The sequence below is a fragment of the Diorhabda carinulata genome, chromosome 1 (assembly GCF_026250575.1).
Source record: "Diorhabda carinulata isolate Delta chromosome 1, icDioCari1.1, whole genome shotgun sequence".
Taxonomy (NCBI): domain Eukaryota; kingdom Metazoa; phylum Arthropoda; class Insecta; order Coleoptera; family Chrysomelidae; genus Diorhabda; species Diorhabda carinulata.
Window position 1 is genome coordinate 10,612,086 of NC_079460.1, and position 21,147 is coordinate 10,633,232.

The 21,147-nt window shown below is 32.3% G+C and overlaps 1 protein-coding gene across 3 annotated transcripts in view; it reads left to right on the forward strand.

Moving 5' to 3' along the window:
• LOC130893793 (SLIT-ROBO Rho GTPase-activating protein 1-like) overlaps nucleotides 1-21,147 on the forward strand; it is a 94,901-nt gene that overhangs the window by 34,596 nt on the left and 39,158 nt on the right. For 2 of the 3 annotated variants that reach the window (XR_009059247.1, XM_057800168.1), the window contains exon 1: nucleotides 1,616-2,030. The exons of the other annotated variant lie outside the window; for it this stretch is intronic. Coding sequence is in view for 1 of the 2 variants with exons in the window: in XM_057800168.1 (XP_057656151.1) it covers nucleotides 1,955-2,030 (76 nt within the window). In the remaining variant the exon portion in view is untranslated. Of the gene's footprint in view, nucleotides 1-1,615; nucleotides 2,031-21,147 lie in introns of those variants that run through there. 3 annotated transcript variants of the gene reach the window in all.

A 21,147-nucleotide genomic window follows, 5' to 3' on the forward strand; every position in this document is an offset into this window, starting at 1 on the left:
GGTGCTATAAAGCATTATATCTTTGTTATTTTCAGATGGTATCTAAATGCTAAAGTCATTCTTTTCAATACTTTTAGCATTTTATTTCTCAACTATTTTCATCTTCATAAAGAACGTATGTTTGAAATAAACTAAAGTCATGAATGCTATTTTTTAATATTTATCTTATTCTATGTCTCCATGCTTGCATTCGGGTTTTACCTGACCGTTTCCTACAGTCCAATAATTTAATACAAAAACCTATTAATACTTTTACCTACGGTGTCAAGTATGTTTTGAGACTAAGTACACCCCTCTGCTGCCTAGTTTTCGGCTTAACTCTTTCACCGTATTCTAGGTAGTAGTATTTTGATCAGATTCATAGATTTTAGTTTGAATGCATATAAATTATATGTTTCGTTTGATACACATATTGAGGTCGTTGTAAAAATATATACAATTCACCACTTTCAGTTGTGATCATGTAAGATTTAGATGTTTCATAGTGCATTCTAGTAGTCAAGTCTTTTCATTGAACACCTAAATTGGTAGGTTGTGAAAGAAATATGTAATTATCCATTTCGTGACGCTTGCCATTATAGATTAGAAATTATATTCTACGAGGCATATTTTTTAAGTAAGTATTGTTTTGGAATTAAAGAAAGAAGTGTAATAATTTTATTTTTACATGAAAGTCTCTACCTTAATATACTTTTCTACATAATTTCCGTGAATATCGAGGCACTTGTCATAACGTGGCACCAGTTTTTCAATACCCTCCTCATTAAATTCTGCCGTCTGACTTGTTAACCATTGTATCACAACTGTTTTGACTTCGTTATCGTCATGAAGACGCTGACCGTCCAGGTATTTCTTCAAGTGCAGGAACGCTGGACGCCAGATCAGGGCTGTAGGGAGGATGATCTAGAGTTTCCCGTTGAAAAGATTTAATGAGATCTTTGGTCCGATTAGCCACATGTGGACGGGACTTCACAATCGGCGGGACTCATGATTTTCGGAGGCATCTTAAACACTCAATAAACAACGTACACAATGAAGAATCAGACTGTAATGGCGTCAGTGCGTAGACAAGAGATGTAGGTGCGGAACGCCCACCTTGAGGTTGCGGCGGAGAAATCGCAAAACGGTACTTACTTCAAAAATTTGCTTCGTATATCAATGAAACTGTATTTTCATCATCGAAAGCAAAGGTGAGTACCGCATTTCCGATCAATCTAACAATAGAAAAACGGTTAAATGTCATTTACTTAATTTGGTCCAAGCAATAGATAAACCGGACAAGCTTAAGGAAACTATTTGAAATGGATCATTGATACTAATTATATAATAATATGAAACCGGTTTCTCCAGCAAACACGAAATACACTTGGTATTCTTTTTAATACTCTTTAATGTCAAACCGGTTTTTTAAAGTTAAATTTAAAAACCAACGTTATTACTATTTTGTTCATAGAATGCCTTAACATGTGAAAGTTCTTAGAATAGAAAAATATTTTATGTCAATGAAAGGATTTTATATTTTCAAGTATATTTGAAACATGTACTTTCACATTCGTAAAACCGGCAACATTTCAATCGCCCGCTTCACAATTTACAATCGTCCCTACTTGCCGCTGTTCCGCCGATCCCCTTCGCTTCTCTGTGCCGTCCTGTCATGGTAGAAACACAGGCATTCACACAGAACACATAATGCATTTCAGAACGATCCGAGAATTTAGACCTTGGCCGTAGTGATTTTTAGATCCCACTCTTACAATTCTTCAAATAAGTGTGTAGCTAGCTCTACCTTCTATTTTGGTTTATATTTTTAGATCAACTCACGTGCGACGCCGGTTTCAGTGCTTTATTTACGTTTTACTTCCGTTTATCGAAGACATTTTCTTTGTCGACCAGTGATCCAATGTGAGGCAAAGATTTATTCTGTGTCCATACTTATTATAGTTAAAAAATAGTGATGTTCCAGTGCATTATCCAGCAGAAGAACGGTTGGATTCACTCCTATAATACCGAAAACAAAGATGTATTTCCAGGTATACTTTTAAGTTTTGTGGTTGTTCTTTTTTATAATATTAGAAGGGCAGTTAAACAGCTCAGCATATCTAGCTGCTTTTGACACTGAGCCAAAAAATTGACGTGTATAAATAATGTTTAAACGTCACTACAGTAATGTTTTGATACAAAAAGCATGACTGTGATTCATGTTTTACTAAAATGGACCTATTATATTTATCTTTTTGGAAATTATAAATATGGACATATTGCAAACAATATTATGTCAACTAATATTGACTATAGTCTCAAATAATACTTATACATTTACTCACTGTTTGAAATTTCACAATTTTATTTAAAAAAATATATCTACTTGTCAGATGATTATTGCAGGGAAGATTATATTATCTTTTAAAATATCGGTTTATACATACAGCTGTCAACTTTGTTGAATGCTTTTTTATTGACTATTTTCCAATATATGTCAGAAATATAGGTAAAAATATTTAAATATTAACTATTAAGGTTTTCTACGAAAGTGGATATTAGAAATAACTATAATAAATTATCCGGCGAAGCCGCTATTAAAATTGAGTAAAAAAGTTTTTGTGACAAAATTCCTGAGATGAGAAAGGCCATTTTCTTCCTGGAGAAATTAAGGTACAGAATTATAATTTGCAATTACAAAATATCCTAAGTCAACTTCTATATACTTCTCCATCCGCTTTTCATATTTGATAAACTTTTCACACAGTTGACTGTTCAATAACATATTCCTAAAGCTATTCAATGGATGAATTATAGACTCTTCAAATTTTAAATGCCGGACCAAATGTGCAGATATTCATGCTTTCTAAACTTATCAGTATATCCAATTTACTACATAACTGCTGCAACATGTTTAATTCGCTACAAATATTTATATAATAATTTGAATGGAGATCCAAGATATTTGTTTCATCGCGGGCCAATTTACAATAAGAAATCGACAGATTTTCAATACAACCTTCCATTAAGGTTAACACTTATGTTTTCCATTAATAATCTAGCATTTCTAATACGCCTGGTTACAAATATTGTTAAACCTCTGGAAATATATAGTCTCTGCTGACTGGTTAAAACAAGGAACCCAATATATTGTGGATTGCAGCAAGTTTTGGAAAATGAAAAGTCTCTATTAAACTAAACCGATGCTTTAAGAAAGTGCTTTTTCCATGAGCAAGGGAAACTACAATATAAATGGAGAAATGAGTTTTGTAATAGCCGGTAATCGCTGGGAGCCAACTAATTGTAAACCTGTCTCTCCATTGCGACTGTTGTAAAGACCACGTTTGCGCAATTTCGCCGACGTTTTACTTTTGTTACCTCAACAATTATAGAACTAAATTGGCATAGTAAGCACCTTCAATTGTGGCACCCTTTTACAGGTAATCTACCAAAATTACGCCTTCAGCATCACAAAATATCCTGTTTTCACTCTACTTTTTGCTCTTTATATCACAGAGATCCAAAAATCATCCATTATTACTGATGTTGCAAGAAAAGTTTCTCCAGTTGTTTACACTGCGTTAAAAAATGAGGGTGGAAATTTTTTGACGTTCACTTCGGCAGTAAGTATATTATGTATCAAGTGATTTGGGAGACAACTATCTTGAACTATTTGCTATTTATGATACTACATACAGATCTCCATAATGTATCGATTGAATCTGTGTGGCGTTGTGGTGAATTCATTTAATCGAAGGATGAATCCCCGCGTGCTTCTCTACAAGATTCATTTTAATACTGAGATATGACTGACTCTCTAGTGGCTTCTAGTGTAGATACGTGTCAACAGGTTAAGTTCACAGATAAATTTATTTTAAAATGAAAAATATGAGGAACCATTATCACCACTCAACCTGTTACCAAACTTCTTATATATTTTGACTAATGTATGAATGAGACTTTGAAGAGAATAACAATAAAAATAAACATTTATTATTTGTATATATTTATTGATAATATTAAAACAACGAAATCAAAATTTCTGATACGCAGCGCCGGATTAAGTTTTATAAGGCCCGGGCTAAAATAATGACGGGGCACCTTAAGGAACTCAGAAACCCGGGAAAATTCACAAAATAATATCAATACGTTAGATTTGAGGTATCAATACATCAAAAAATACAGAATGATTTCCAAATGATGGCGCCCGGGGCTATAGCCCCAAGCCCCTAGCTTAATCCGGCCCTGCCGATACGAATAACATTGGATGTAATCGTAGGTACTACGTTATATAACTACGAAAATAATTAAAATCTAAAATCTTAAGGAAGCTAGTAATACGAATTATCAGTATTTATCTGAGAAATTATATAGATTATATTCTAGTATCATCCTTGTGGTAATTTTTGTTGTTTTTCATCTTTTTCCATTGCTCTCTGCAATAAAAATAACAATTACAGTTACTCCTACACTTATATCAGTCATCTGTCTCTTCGATTCAAATTTGTTAATTTTGGTCTCAATGCCTAATTATTTATTTATAAGTCTTATCTGTTCATTATCTGCTATTTCAACTCCTACAAATATTTATCAAGTACTCGTACTTTGTTCTGCTATGTCATAGTGCATGTTCTACATGCAATATTATTTATTATTTACTCAACATTCTAATTTATCTCGTCTATCTAGAAAAAAATTGCATCCGAAGAACGTGCTTCCAAGTTTTTTCTGTGTACTGGGATTCCAAAGGTGTTATCTTCGACAAAGATGTGTTTCGCAGAACTTCAGAAAGATTAATTTTTAGTTCGTTTTCAAAAAATTGGAAACTTGCTGGACTACGTGTGTAGAGTTGAAACACTCTGGAATCTGGAACCACCTGTGATATATTCTATTTTATATTTTTGTCTTATAATATTTCAAAGCTAGAAAAAACCTGTGGTTCAACTGGACACACTAGAGCTCCAAAATCTTATTAAAGATTCTACTTCTATTGAATTTATTACACAATTTGTTCTAAATATCAACTTGAGAGTCTGCCTTATATCTTATGTATTTTAGTAATATGTACTTATACGTTATTTAGAAAAAAATCAAAAAAGGGGTCTCTGTTCATGTTTTTTTTTTTCATTCATTATTTTTTGTTTGTATTTTAAACTGCATACAAAAGACTTAAATACCCATGTGAAGTTATCCATGGATTTCTACCACGAATATTCTTTTACAAAATAAACTTAACTTTCGCTTAAAAATGTCAATAGAGAAGACATATGACGCCAATACCTATAATAGGCTACATAATTTTACTACCAAAAATTGAAGATTAAGTGGATAAAACATTTTTAAACACGCGTTTTCACATATTTCACAATTCTGAACCGAAGCCCCAAAATTTTTTCAAATTTCATTCAACAAAAAATTATGATGTTAGTATTTTTTATAACGTCAAAAGGAATTCATAGTGTACGTTTGAGCGCTGACGCCCATCGTTCGTTTCGATATCGAAACCCCATGCTACATGGTGGATGCTTTATTAGGAAGGAACAGTAAAATAGAATCCTGGAAATAAAAAAAAAATCCCAATTCTAATTTCTTCTCATTGGATGTTGCTTTATATAAATATGGAACAGAACGTAGTAAATTTTTTTGACCCTTTTGTAAATTGCAGAAAAAAGGTGAAATATTACTTTGGAAGAATAATGTTCATGATGGAAAAACGGCAGATATCTTAATTTAGGGGTAATACATTTTAATAATCCCATTCAAAAGATGCCTCGAATTAGAGAGAGTATAGTATATATAGTATTTTAAGCTGAAATTATTATTAAAATTATTATTGTAAATATGAACTTTCACTTGAATGAATACCGCTAATACTTAAAATACATCAAGTACGGATGGTATATCGAAAAAAATGCGTGTACACATATCCCCCAATTTACACGGTACTTGTTTTACACGTTTTCGCTTTTACACGGTTTTCCAAATAAGTTTTAAGAAGAATCCCGAGCTTCTTCGCATAAAATTAAAGTTTTATCTACGGAAAATTGTATTTGAGTGAAAGTTTCAGAGAGATTTAATTTTCCATATTCGTTCATTACAAGTGAGTGCATAATTTAGATTATTATAAATTAACGGCTGTGATTAAAGTAAAATTCAGAGGGAAAAATGCGGGGAGTTTTGGAGGGAAATTATGGCCATTTACCAAATAGGTTTAATTAAAATATAAAAATTAAAACATTTTAATTTGAATAAAAATTAATTATTAAACTTTTGTTGAACAGTCCAGTTATGGTGAATTAAAGCAACTGGTTCTTTTATTAAAGGTATAATTTTGTTCTTATTTGGCACTTGGTACTTGTAAATTAATGAAAAATTAATTAATTAATGAAAATTAATGAAAATTAATGAAAAAAACAATTATAATAAAAAAAATTATAATATATAATTTGTCGATTTTCTTCAGTTATCCAATAAACATTAGGTAGAACTCTCAAATTTTTACCAAAAAATACAACTTCATTATTACATACATTGAAACAAGGTATAATTACTACTTTTAAAGTTTTGTAAATAAAACGAGCCTTTACATATACAAGGTGCCCATAAAGGGTATCGGGTATTTGTAAGTTCAAGTAAACAAAACATATTTATTAAGCAATAAAAACTTTTATTGTTTTTTGATACCATATGAATTGGAAAATTATTTGAAAAAGATGATGTTATCCATATGATGATCGTCACGTTTCTGGCACTCTTGTAAACGGGAACAAAGATTGGCGATAACACGTCGACACAAAGCTCTTGATATTGCTGCCGTTTCTGACCCTTCAATTGGGTTAGGTTCGTTGGTTTACTTTGATAAACCTTACTTTTAAGGTATCCCCATACAAAATAGTCAAGCTAATGGCTAAGGTCGGGGCTTCTGGGAGGCCAGTTGATGTAACCCCTTCGCGAAATGACTTTATTAGAGAATAATTCATTCACAACTTCCATCGAGTCATTCGAGGCAAGTGGCCCCATCTTGCTGGAACCACGTTCTTGAGTTGAAACCTGCAACTCTGGGACCAAAAAATTTCGCAACATATCACAGTAACGATCACTATTCACATTCATTGCTCGGTCTCGTTGATCTTCATGAAAATAAGAACCAAGAAAATTCCTTTAGCAGACATAGCAGCCCAAACAACGACCTTTGGGCTGTGCAGGGGTCGTTCGGGGGGCTTTCGTCTCGGATTCTCGACTACCCAGTACCGACAATTCTGCTTATTAACATGACCATTCAGTTGAAAATTTGTTTCGTCGCTGAACAGTATGTTTTCAAAGTTGTTAAATCGCTGCATCATTTCGTTCGCAAAAATCAGTCGCTGAGCATAGTCCGTATCCTTCAATTCTTAAACCAATTGAATTTTATAGGCTTTTAAATGCAAATCTTCCTTCAAAATCAAATGTAAGGACGATTTTTTAACGTTTAACGCTTGGCTTCGCTTTCGGATGGATAAAGATGGATTTCGACGAACCGACGCCTCAACTTCTTCAATTGTTTCTTCATCGCGAACTGAACGAGTGCGACCAGAGTTTTGAATTTTAACTGTCGCACCTGTTTTCTCGAACATCCTGATCCATTTCCTAATGCTATCGTCACTTGGCACGTGGCGTTTACGATATTCCGCACCATACAGACGTTGAGCAGTCACTATTGAATGACCTTTACGATAATACGCTCGTACGCAAAATACGCGATACGTCTCCGAGTACTGTTCCATCGTGACTAAAACACCACAAAATGGCGGACGTCACTAACCCCTCCCCGCTCCCTTTCGTCGCTCCGTTTCGAATGTGGCGCGAAAACAAATACCCGATACTCTTTTTGGACACCTGTTATTTTGGAACAAATGGAGTACAATGAATCTTTAACAGTTATTAGTGCTTACAATATTATACTGTGTGAAGTATATCGCCTTAACATATATTGCGATTAAGCAAACAACGCTCAATAGCTGAGAAGAATATTCGCAGATAGTACAGATGGCGCATTCATTGGGCGGAGAAGGCTTTGATGATTTTACTGATGATGATATCGCAGAGTTAATGGCTGATAAAGAAATAAGTGAGGATGATTTAGTTCATTTAGTTTGCGAAAGTGAGTCTGACAAATCTGACGAAAAGGAATTAGTACCAGTAACATTCACTGCTAAAGTCATCCGCGTCATCATTTTATACAAAATGACACAAACGTTGAAAGGGCTTTACGATGCTTGGCTCAATATGAAGAAGTTTACAAAGATCGAAGCAATTGTTAATAACCGATTTTATTACCATCTCTCATAATGTAAATATTTCTGCTTCAAACATCGAATCGGCACAAATAACTTCGAGTAATGAAAGTGGATTCGAACCTTCGATTCCAAAAAAAAAAGGATGAGAGTAATTTCTGACAGTTATGAAGGATAATAAAACACCTTTGGTTTTATTTTTTGTTATTCTGTTTAATGTATTGTAATTAAATAAAAAATAAAACAGTGTTTCCGTAATATATTACATATTTTAACCTGTCAATGCATTTTATTTTCATTTCTGCGTACACCTAAAAATATTGAAAAAAATCACAACTGTTGAATAGCAAAATTATGCATTTTCTGCAAGATTTTCGATTTGACTTGAACATTTTTAATTTTCGATTTACACGTTTTTCTCAGGAACGTATCTACCGTGTAAATCGGGGGATAGGTGTACTGTTGTAAACAAAACAAAGAAATAAAATGTGTTTCTTGTAACGGGTATAATCACTGCAACTATCAAAGACGTGACGTTGTGTGCACATTAATGTGTAGGGTTCACACCAGCAATAAAAATTTAGTGGTCCAAAAGGACCACCTAAGTTATGATTTAGTGGTCCAAAATATAACGTGGTAGACAAAAGTAAAAAATTTAACATATGCATGATATACACACTTTTATACATATTTTTACGGCATATATAAATTCTTTTATGCAAAAACAGCACAGTAAATATAAATCATAGGTTTTTTTAAAAATATTTTGGGCGACAAATTTGTCGTCGATGTGTATGATTTTGGCGACATTTCTTGATGATTTGGCGACAATTGTCGCTATGTCGCCATGCTGGCGTGAACCCTATTAATGTGAATTATGATTATGATTTTTTTGACGTTATAAAAAATACTTACAGCATAATTTTTTCCTAATAGGTTTCTTATTGAGTGTTTTTTGGAATGAAATTTGGAGCTTCGATTCAAAGTCGTGAAATTTGTTCAAAAACGTGTTCTTTCAAAGTAATATTTTACCTTTACTACGTTCTTTTCCATATTTATATAAAGCAACATCCAATGAGAAGAAATTAGAATTGGGAATTTTTTATTTCCAGGATTCTATTTTTCTGTTCCTTCCTAATAAAAGCATCCACCATGTAGCATGGAAAAATTTTGGGGTTTCGATATCAAAACGAACGATGGGCGCTCAAACGTACACTATGAATTTTTTTGACGTTATAAAAAATACTTACATCATAATTTTTTGTCGAATGAAATTTGAAAAAAAATTGGGGCTTCGGTTCAGAATTGTGAAATATGTGAAAACGCGTGTTTAAAAATGTTTTATCCACTTAATCTTCAATTTTTGGTTGTAAAATTATGTATCCTATTATAATGCCATTATATGTCTCCTCTATTGACATTTTTTCGCAAAAGTTATGATTATTTTGTAAATGAATAATCGTGGTAGAAATCTGTGGATAACTTCACACGAGTGACTCGAATAGAGTTTTGTAAATGTAAATCTTTTGTTTTCATAGCTTGCATGATAATTAAGACTAATAATGTGAGTACATATCAGAACATTTTTTGTCCATCACGAAACGGGTTTCTTTTGGAGATAATGATGTATTGACAAACTCCTCTCCAGCTCTCCCTTATTTTGCGAGTATATAATGCCAGAATGGACATTTAGCTATCAGCAACAATCATCCATTTTGTAGTAGCACATTACAAAGTAAAATAATTGTCTATTAATCTTATACACGCATTAACTTTTGCAAATTCAAATTATAGTTGATTTAACATTGAAATCCTATTCTACTCAAATTACCTATAGTATTGTCGTAACATCTCAAAACTCACTATATTACGTCCCACGCCGATCGGCGGGGAAAAAACTTTCGTGTTCGGCCAGAGCACGCCAATCGGCGTTTAGGGTAGTAAAATGTATCGTTTATCAGTATTAAATGGTAAGGGTACTCACTTTACTTCTGGTGGCCTTCAGGTAAAACTTCGGTCTACCGTTTGCAACTGTTGGTTTTGAAATATAACGTTTCTATCTCAACCGTTTTTGCCCCTTTTGTCCAGATCTTATTTTGTTGTTGGTCCCTTCATTCTATGTTTCAATTTTATTCACCTAATTAACTTTAATTCATTTTACAGCAAAAAAACAAAGATAATTCAAATATTAGCAGCAATTAAGGATTCTTTTAAAATAGTTCATAAATATCATTATTGGACGTATTTGTTCCTATTTTTGCGTTCCCCTTTATGAAATTCTACAACTTTATGTTCGTTATAGTAAAACATGTTTTTGTAAAAAGAAAATTCATTAACTGAAACTATAAAATGTATTATAATTTAGTTTATCAGCAAATTCTCTTCTTATTTTTTTGTGTGAATAATGTGTGTGGTTATAATTATGATAGAAAACAAAACCAATTATTAAAAAAATGAGCGGTTCGGTTGAAGCAATGGTACATGTTATTGCATCTGGCTAGACCACGCCGCGCCGGATGGCTTGTAGTGTGTTTTAGACCTTGGTTCTCGCCTTACTATATTTATGGCAGTGAAAGTGTTCACTGTATAGTTTTTCATCGAAACTATATACATATAAATATTTAACAATCGTTTCCAATGTACCAATTCTCTCATTTTTATTTTATGATTCAATCATCAACATTTCCTAAAACAAATAATACAATTGACGTTCTGGTTCCTAGCAAGGGAGACCCGTTAGTCCAAAAACTTGTTTAATCAATTCGCGTGGGTAAACTTCATATTTTAATATGTTGCCTTAGCGGGTATTACTTATCTATTTAAGGTCCTAAATCCATAATCAGATTTTAACTGTCATTGTTGGAATAAAATGTATTAGATAAAGCTGTGTGAATTAAATTGTATTTTTCATCATTTATTTATTGAAGCTACTAATATAATATTTGCAAATTGATTGGCGTTATGGTAGTGAGATTATGGCAAAGTCTAATATTTTCAATATATTTCCAATCTTTCGAATACCTATGTATCCATCATCAGGGATAATGATGTTGAATATTGAATAACTTGAAAATCATTCAATTTTATACCAGAATATTATTGGTAAAATTCGATACTGGGTACCGTTTCCTTAATATTTTATTGTAAAATTATGAAGAACCGTTGCTGGCATTAAATATTGGTGGAGGTTATTAATTGTTACTATTATTAATTAGTAAGCATTATGTGGAATGGAAATTATCTAGTTACGTTGAACGCCTTTGTGAAGAAACTGGAAACTTGAGACCAAATAAAACTGTTAGGCCCATAACAACTAGAACCATTAATTTGGTAAATATTATTTTAAATTTAGTTGATCAAGATCCAATAGTTAGCGAAATATATATGACAAGGGTTCTTCCCAGAAAATAAAACACTACAAATAGAAGCAGCGTTCCATCTAAATTTTTGGTATGAATACAATCTGCCAATTTACTCAATTTTTATAGATTACCAAAAAATTTACCATACTGTGAACTATCTCAGTATTCCAAAAACGCTTATAAGTCTTACAAAAATGGAAATCGAACATAGAAAAACAAAGATAAAGGGTTGAGTGTTATATAGCACCATGCAAGAATTGAATAAAGATGGCGTAACGAAAACTTTACTTATTATTCTTATCCTACTTATCCTTTAGAGGAGGGGAAAATGCATATGATACAAAATAAGTTACCGCTGGTTACCTACATCTCTTGTCTACGCACTGACGCCATTACAGTCTGATTCTTCATTGTGTACGTTGTTTACTGAGTGTTTAAGATGCCTCCGACAATCGTGAGTCCCGCCGATTGTGAAGTACGGGCTGTTATACGATTTCTTAGTGTTAAAGGCGTAAAGCCGATCGATATTCATCGTGAAATCTGTCAAGTTTACGGACAAAACATTATGAGTGATGGAATGGTAAGGAAATGGGTGAGTGCAAGGTATCGTTTTGCTGCATGGCATTGCCCGTCAACATGTGGCTAATCGGAAAAAAGATCTCATCAAATATTTTCTAGGGAAACTCTAGATCATCCTCCCTACAGCCCTGATCTGGCGCCCAGCGAATACCATTTGTTCCTGCACTTGAAGAAACACCTGAGCGGTCAGTGTCTTCGAGAAGATAACGAAGTCAAAACAGTTGTGATACAGTGGTTAACAAGTCAGGCGGCAGAATTTAATGAGGAGGGTATTGAAAAACTGGTGCCACGCTATGACAAGTGCCTCAATATTCACGGAAATTATGTAGAAAAGTAGATTAAGGTAGAGGCTTTCATGTAAAAATAAAATTATTGCGATATCTTTGCCTCGTACATATATATTTTATTCAACGAACGCATTTCAAAAATATTTCGTATATATCAAGCTTGACACTTTGCTATATCAAATTGAAATGCTCGAAACTGCTTATATAGAACAACCCCTCTTATTGCCCCCAACATCCATATCCACTTAACTTTATTAGATTTCTTTTAACGTCTTAGCTATATATTTTTTGTGTCTTTGGGTAGCTATTTTCCAAAACAATGAATATTTTGTGATGATTTTAACTTTCGATTTGATTTATAAAATATCTAAGCACTCTACCTAAAAAGTGTTGAGGATACATATTTATAAACCATTGTGGGAGCCGAAACGTCGAGAATTTTCAAAATTCCAACGCGGCTCAACCCGTGAACCGAATCCTGACCGCGGAAATAATTAATTAAGGTTTGTGGTGGCTTCTTGTAAAAATTGTAAATTCATAGAATTAAAATTCAATATTCAAATTCATTAATTGAAATATTTCAATGATCTCAGATCGGTAAAACAATAATTCAGCCGCGCCATGACAGTTCAACGAAAACAATAAACGCGAGTGTTTGTTGTTAAAGTAAACATAAAAATTTTTACAGTTTTGTTACGATTTTTGGCAAAGTAAGTGTATTAATTTTTGCATTATGTATTAAGTGTTAACAAATAGACTCAGTTTACATAATTATTTGCATGTGTTTTGAAGTTTTAATTTGCTTTTTTGATTTTTAATTCTTTGGTAAAAATTTTATAGTAGACTTTTACAACTTTTATGAACTATGAATACTTTGGCAAGAAATATATTTTTTTAGACATTTAAGACATAATTTAATTGAATGCATTAAAATATAGGTATAGTAATATGTGAGAAATTATTGTCATCATTAATTAGCATTAAATTAAATACAATATGATTTGTTTATTTTACATGGTGTTTAAACTCAAAAGCAAAAGTGGTCGAGGAACATTGTCAGAAAAATCACTTGATAAAGCAAGAAAAGCTGTTTAAGAAGCAGGGAAATGTATTAAAACTACCTCTACTGAATTTGGATCGTTCGGACTTTTCAGAACTCATGTATCAATATGCAACAAAAAGTAATATATTCATCCATTCAAAAATGAAGAGGGTGGTAACTGAATTTCTGGTTTCAAGTGTCAACACCAAGAAATTATACTCAGATCACCTTAGCCAACATCATTTGCACCACACACAACCAAAAAACTATTTTGAACAAGAGTTGAATACTTTTTCCAGGAAGAATCGTGAATCAGTATGACAAGGCAAAACGATTTGGTGGAGCTTACATCAAAAATGCTTCAAGAATGCAACAAGTGGATATAATGAACCAGGAATTTGGCCTTATAATCCAAATGTATTTGAAGATGAAGATTTTGCTCCTTCAGTTATGACTGACCAACTTATAAACAACGCCTCATCTAATATAACTGATACTCTAAAAATAGTAACTGTAAATGTCAAAATATCGAGCCCTACTGATGCTCTGTCAACAATAGCTATCTCCAATGTTGCAATTTTATCTACAATGACTGACGCTCCAACAACAAATGTAGACACTCACTGTTCAAATGATTCATTAACCAAATCTAATGACTATCCCATAACTAGATCAGCAACGTCAACTTTTGAACTTATAAGTATATCCGAAATTAATATGGAAATAGAATCTGAGACATCAATGTAATCGGAATAGAAAATCAGCTAGCTCACCATTTTAAAACATCCCATTTCAATTAGAGAATCAAAGCCTTACACCGTTACAAATCAGACCCACACCAATTACTAACCATGGCTGTTCCGAAACCGAAAACTCAAAAGGCAACGATCAGAAGTGTTGACTACTCCTGCTAAAGAAAAGCAACCAAAAAAAATTTTTAAAAATAATGATAAAAAGATCAAAATAGCAGAGTTAGCAGGATCCTTTAAAACTTATGTCGAGTCACTGATGTTATGAATGTGAGGACTAAAACACCGATTGCATTACTTATCCTTTTAGTCCTGGAGGTGTATCCGTTTTATCCGGGGGGATCGGACAACACGGATAATAGGCACTTTTTTGATAATAAAACGTTGTTCAAGTTTCAAAGTTTTTATTTGTCATTTCCAAAAGTAATTTACCAAAGTACAAATTAAAAATAAAAATACTATCATTCATAAGAAATTTTTGTTTTTTTTTATCATTTCTCTTACATATTCGTCTTGTCCGAGCTTCCTCTTCTCAGAGTATTGGCTTGTTTTGAAAGTAATCTAAAAAACAGAATTTCATCAATCCTAGATGACGGAACTAACAATAACAGTATTTTAAATTTAATAATTAAACAACAATACATTTGTATCTAATACGGATACTTATCGACACTATACACTGGTTGCCCGGAATGATAGTATGTTATACAATGTTGTTTATATAATATGTGATTAATAAACTACATTTATATTTTCATTACATAAACTATCCTATTACATATGTATTATTGAAAAGATACTATTCAGAAGTGGTTAACTTCGTGTACTAGACTACATATTTTTTCTATGTTTCTCATCTAGGTGAAGGATGACTGTCTCTATAAATTTTCTGTATTTTCCTTTTTAATTAATTGTAATTTATATAATTACCTTACTCCATAAATTTGTAGCCTTCTTAAATTAGAACAATATTTAGAAGACGTGAAGTTAGATATAGAGAAGGGACGTTTGGCTTATGGAGATTAGCTCTACCCACGTATCAATACTCTAATCTAAGTGTTTTATATTCAGACATCTCTTAATCAGTTCCAAGTTATCCAATTAACTTGTGCTATTAATTTTTATTTCGAAGAAGGGCTTCTATTATTTGGACATTGCATGGCTACCAATGGCAGCAATTTAAAGAAAATTAATTAAAATCTTATGGTACCCTTTCACTTTATTATTAATAATATAATTCACCGTACTTTTTGATCGCACTTCGCACACAGTAGAGTTCATGGTATTTCTGTATGAATTGGAAATATCTCAAATAACGTGGAAGATGTATCCTGCTTTTATAGAAAACCAGCTACCTATATTTGTTCTAAATTGGGCATAACAGCTTGTTACTAAAAATTATGAAACACGGTTGCAAAATTTATTTACTAAATAATTTGAGGAAACTGAGCTATAAAAATATAAAAGACTTTTTCTATGAACCATCCACTCAATTCCTTCTCTCCTATAAGGAAAAGTTACGAAGTAATCTCAGAGCTAGAGCAATGCAATAAAGTATCAAAACTAGTAAAAATGCATATAAAAGAGAAAATATAAGTTTTATTGGCAATTTATAAAACTCATTTCAGGGTGATTTCCTTGGAAACTATTTTATTGCTTGTTTGTCCAGTGATATTATTATATATAGAATACCAAATTATTTCCGATTATAGAAGAATTTTACTCTTTCGTCTGGGATTATATATGAAAAGGCATATTATGAAAATTCAAATAAAAGGGCACGATTTATAAGCATTTCAATTATATATTTATAGTTTTTGGCTTTTAGTCATATTTTAGTATTGTCCTTTGTTTTTAAGAACAGCTCTTAAATTTAAACTAGCCAATGTTCTCTTGACTATATTGTGTATATAGAGCTCAAGTTCAGAGACTGCAGAAGCAATGTTATAATTTTTCATTATCTGCAGTTATACGTCTCCTACTTCCCTTTTTCTAGGCTTTCAGAACTTCTTCCATGTAGTGCTGCCTTATTCCAGATTAATTCATCTCTTATTTCTACTCCTTTCGTCCTTCCTCCATTTTGAGGTACCTATTTATTATTTGTTATTTGAAAGAAGAATTAGCTAATTATGAAAATCATCCCTCACGTTTCCTTCCTTTCCTTCAGATGGCGCATATGTGTATTATTTAGCTTATGTTTTTCTTTATTTTCAAAATTTGGTTTTTCCGAAATTGGATTGAATCCCAACATTCTCTCTTCATATCCATGAAAATTATATCTCCTATGTTACCTCATACTACCCTTTTTCATTGCCGATAGGCTCTTTAACGGAACTAAATTACATGCAGGTGATAAATCAAATTTTTTCGACGCTGTATTGCCATTCCCCATATTATTCAAAGTAGCTCAAAATTTATGAGCTCCTCTGGTAAACACGTCGTGTTCTCAGAGAGAAAATACCTTTATATTTTCTTGTTGAATGTTTCATACTTCGAGCCTAATTAAACTTACGCTTATGAATTTAAAGTTATTGGAGGAGACTATCTATCTACACATGTTGATCTACGAAATCTCACCAACAGCTAGATCATTTATTGTATGTTATTTTCCAGTCAATCTGTGAATTAATTAATTGAATAATATTTTTAATTACTAGACTGCTCTGTTCCAATTATAATTTATTATAATTTGTATAAATATGTCAATGAGCGTTATTTTTTATATTCAAAGCAACCGGATAGAGTAATACTAAAGTGCGTAGAAAGTCAACATCTACATATATGTTTATAAAACATTTAGATACTACTTTAAATAAATCGATCGCTCCAAGTAAATTGAAGTAGTACAAGATTTCTTGATATTATACAAATTGTTAGTTTCGAAAAAAGAAATTTTGACGAGTGGAAATTTTTAATTGTAGATATAGTATTCGACTCATTATTTTCATGAAATATTTCGAAATATTTTTGAATGAAATTCAGTAACAAACTAGAAGATGTTGGTATTTCTGGAACCATTTATGATAGACTTGCAACGAATATTCGGTTACTATTCGGTATTCGGCCTATTCGGCTGCTTTTATTTTATTCTGCCGAATACCGAATACTTAAATAATATATTTCGTCATAGAGAAATAATTGGTAAAATGAAAAATTGAAATCGATTGATTACGTATATATTTTATAATCATTTAAGTAGTCATTGGTGCATAACACAGGTACTACATAATCATCTTCTGAATTGGAAAAATGGAGGATTCTATGTATTTGAATTATTGTGGTAATCAAAATTTAGAAGGGTAAGGTTCTCATTTCTTTTATGATCATTTATTAAGTAGTCATTGGTACATAAAACAGGTACATAATTTAATCATTTTCTGTATTAAACAAGTTAAGAATATTTCTATGAATTTGAATTATTTTCATAATCAAAATTTGGAAGGAGAAGGTTATGGTGCTGAAATACTAACTTGTCTGCATTTTTATGATGTAGTTTATTTCTTTTTTTCTCGAAGACCATCCCAACTTCAGAGAAAAGGCGCTCTGAATAAACACTACTTCCTGGCGCCGACAAATAATCTTAATCAAACACGGAAATTCAAATTTCCTTGCTTGCCATCATGTATACGAGTTGTCATGACGTGATATATTACTAATATTTAAAAAAAGATCCATTTCTGTTGAAACTGCTTTTTTTTCTGTTGATGTATTTTCAGAAGCTGTGCTTTTTTCTGCTATCATCTCTTCGAAGCAATCCATAAAAGTTGAATGAATAGTCTGATGTAGAGTTTGCTCTTCAGTTCTCATCCTCTTGGCCAAAGTAGGGGACGAACTCGCGCTATCGTCGCTTGTTTCTTCACAGCTCATTTTTATGCTATCGATTAATACATACTGCTTAACTTTTTTATTTTGCAGTTGATTGGTGAAAACATTCATTTTAAATCTTGGATCGAGAAAGGTAGCAACCAAATGATTTTTACTCGTTGTAATGTCTTCAAATCGTTCTTGTAACCCTTGTTTTATGACGAGTATGGCCTGGCTTAATTAGGGTGTTAGCTCTTTGGACGTGCTCATTTTATTGTAATATCGCATTAAGGTAGCAACATACGGAATAATTTTAGAAATGCAAGCGTAGCCGGAACTTATAAGTTTTGTTATATTCTCAAATGGTAGCAATAATTTTAAAAGATGCTCCAAAAGCCTCCCATTGTGCAGCAGTCAAATTGACAATATGACAGTCCGTCAGATAGACGGAAATGGCTCGTTTTTGTTGCATTAGCTCTTCGAGCATATAATATGTAGAGTTTCAACGTGTGCTAACATCTTGGACTAATTCATGTTGAGAGAGACCCAAATCTTTTTGGATAGAATGCAGTTTTTCTTGTGCAGTACCAGAATGATTAGAATGAGTTACGATTTTTCTACCTATCATTTGAGTCACATCTAACTGAACCTTTAGACAATCATTGACAATCAATTGAATAGTATGAATGAAACAACGTGCTGCATCACTAACCGCTTTTACTATGTTTCATCCATTATCATGAATAACAATATGAATTTTTTCACGGATGTCCCACAAATTTACAATTTCTTGTAAACTCATAGCTATATTCGTTGCTGTGTGTTGTCCCTCAAAATGCTTGATGTTCAATACTACATGTTTGAGGTTGAATTGGCGGTCAATAAAATGTGCAGTAAAACTTAAAAAACTGTTATGATTATGCAAGCACGTCCACATGTCAGTCGTTACGGATATATAATCTGTCTCTGAAAGTAAACTTTTAATTTTCTCAACCACTTTACGATAAATTTCTGGAACCACATTGTCTGAAAAGTAAGGACGACTTGGTATATTGTACCACGGCAAAGCGCTATTAATCAGTCGTCTAAAACTAGCCCTATGTATATCATTTCAGCAATTAACACATGGTACTTTTTTGCCTTGGGGCTATTAATATCCCATAGTTTATTAATTTCTGCACATTTTTCAAGAGTTAATTGTTTTTTTGATGTTGAAGGTTTATTACTTACATTCGTATCTTGATTTGTAGTTTCTTGCCCCTTAGGAAACGTAGATACCAACTTATAATATTTTTCATTGTGTTTATTTTTTAAATGATTTAACATTCCCGATGTTGTCGCCTTTCTTCCAACGCCACCACGAGGAATTACGAGACTGGGTAACCTGAAAGAGTGAATTAGTTTAGAGACTCAAAGTGGCCCGGGTAAGTGACGGATTTGATTCAGAAACATTTCTATTCAAGGACAAAACCTCCACCATAATTTGTATGGAATAGAAAAATACGGTTTACAAATCTCAGCTTTGAGAATCTGCAAAAAGGGGGAAAAAATAAAACGGTTAGGAGAGAGAACAGAGAGAGAGAGAGAGAGAACACAATGTTTAGCAGTGGAACAGAAAATAAAAGGCGTTACGGTGAACACTTTCTGCTAAGAAAAAAATAGTCAAGTAGAGTAGTGCACTTCCAACATTGAGTCTTCTTAAATTGAGATAGAATTATACAAAAATCACTATTATAGTTTATGGACCTACAAAAGGAAAAAATGTGGAAGAAAAAGAATATATACAAAGCATTCCAATTGAAAAAACTCAATGCTCGATAAACCACATCAATGATGCTTTGAAGATACAAGAAGTTGCCGTGGAATGGATGTAAATAAAGATCACTTTCTAGACATTCTGGAAATACATTAAAAACATTGACAACAAAAAACGAAAGAATAAAAAGATATGATATTCAACGACTACAAAAGAATACGATAAGAAAGCTTTTTGTAGGACTGAAAAACTGAGGCAGGGTCAGGATAACCAAGAAATAAAAGAGAGATGGAAAATAATTCAACGAAATGTTAGAGACTGTCCAAAAGCGGCTAGGAAAGATGAAACAAAACAAAAAAAAATAGATTGGTACAATCAGGAATGCAAACAAATTTGTGCGAAATAAAGCCATAATCAAGTTGTTGGAATCAGTAACAATAGCAAATAGGGAGCAGTTCAAAAGATGAAAAATCAAATGAGATGGAAAAAAATTAAAAAATGCAGAAATTCAAAATTCTACCTACCAAAAAATAAAGTAGGAAAAATAAAATAGATACCAAGATAACAACATATGGGTGCATCACTCTAATCAATTGCTCAATAATGACGACTAAGATTTATGGATGTTTGAAGGTGAGAGAGCACAAGCTAGAATAAGAAATCAAAAAAACAACGTCTTAGAAAGTACTGAGCAGAAAATGAAAAAAACTTGAAAACAATAAAAGCTCGTTATTTAACTAACTTAGTGGAAAATCAGGTTCAATTCCACCCAACTATTGATTAATTTTAATTACAATTACGTCTGATACACTAATTGATAGAAGTTTTACGAGAATACGTAAACTACAATTATTATTTGTAAATAAATAATTACTTATTAATCTTACATAATGTTTAACGTTGATATATGGTAAAGTACATAGATATACGTTCAAGAGTTAATATAAAGACAGTGTACCCACAAATAAGTAAATATATACTCAAGTACTACATAATTTATTGACGTCATATACAACTCAGTTACTCTTATGGAGTTATCCTCACTAATATTATTATTATTGTTAAAGTATATCTTTAATTGTTGATAATTTGGCATTAGCTGCATCTTATGTATTACATTTCTATTTTATATACCTATAACTAACTCATCGATTGTTGGTAGGTATGTCGCGTCGTTGATTTTCTGTGTTTTCAAGTACAACTCGAGTTTAAACTCGTCAATTAATCTTAGAAGTCGATATGTTCTACAAATAAAAGTTTCGCATTGCCGTAGACAATTATGATGAGATAAGTGTGCTCTATTTGAATTCTGCCTG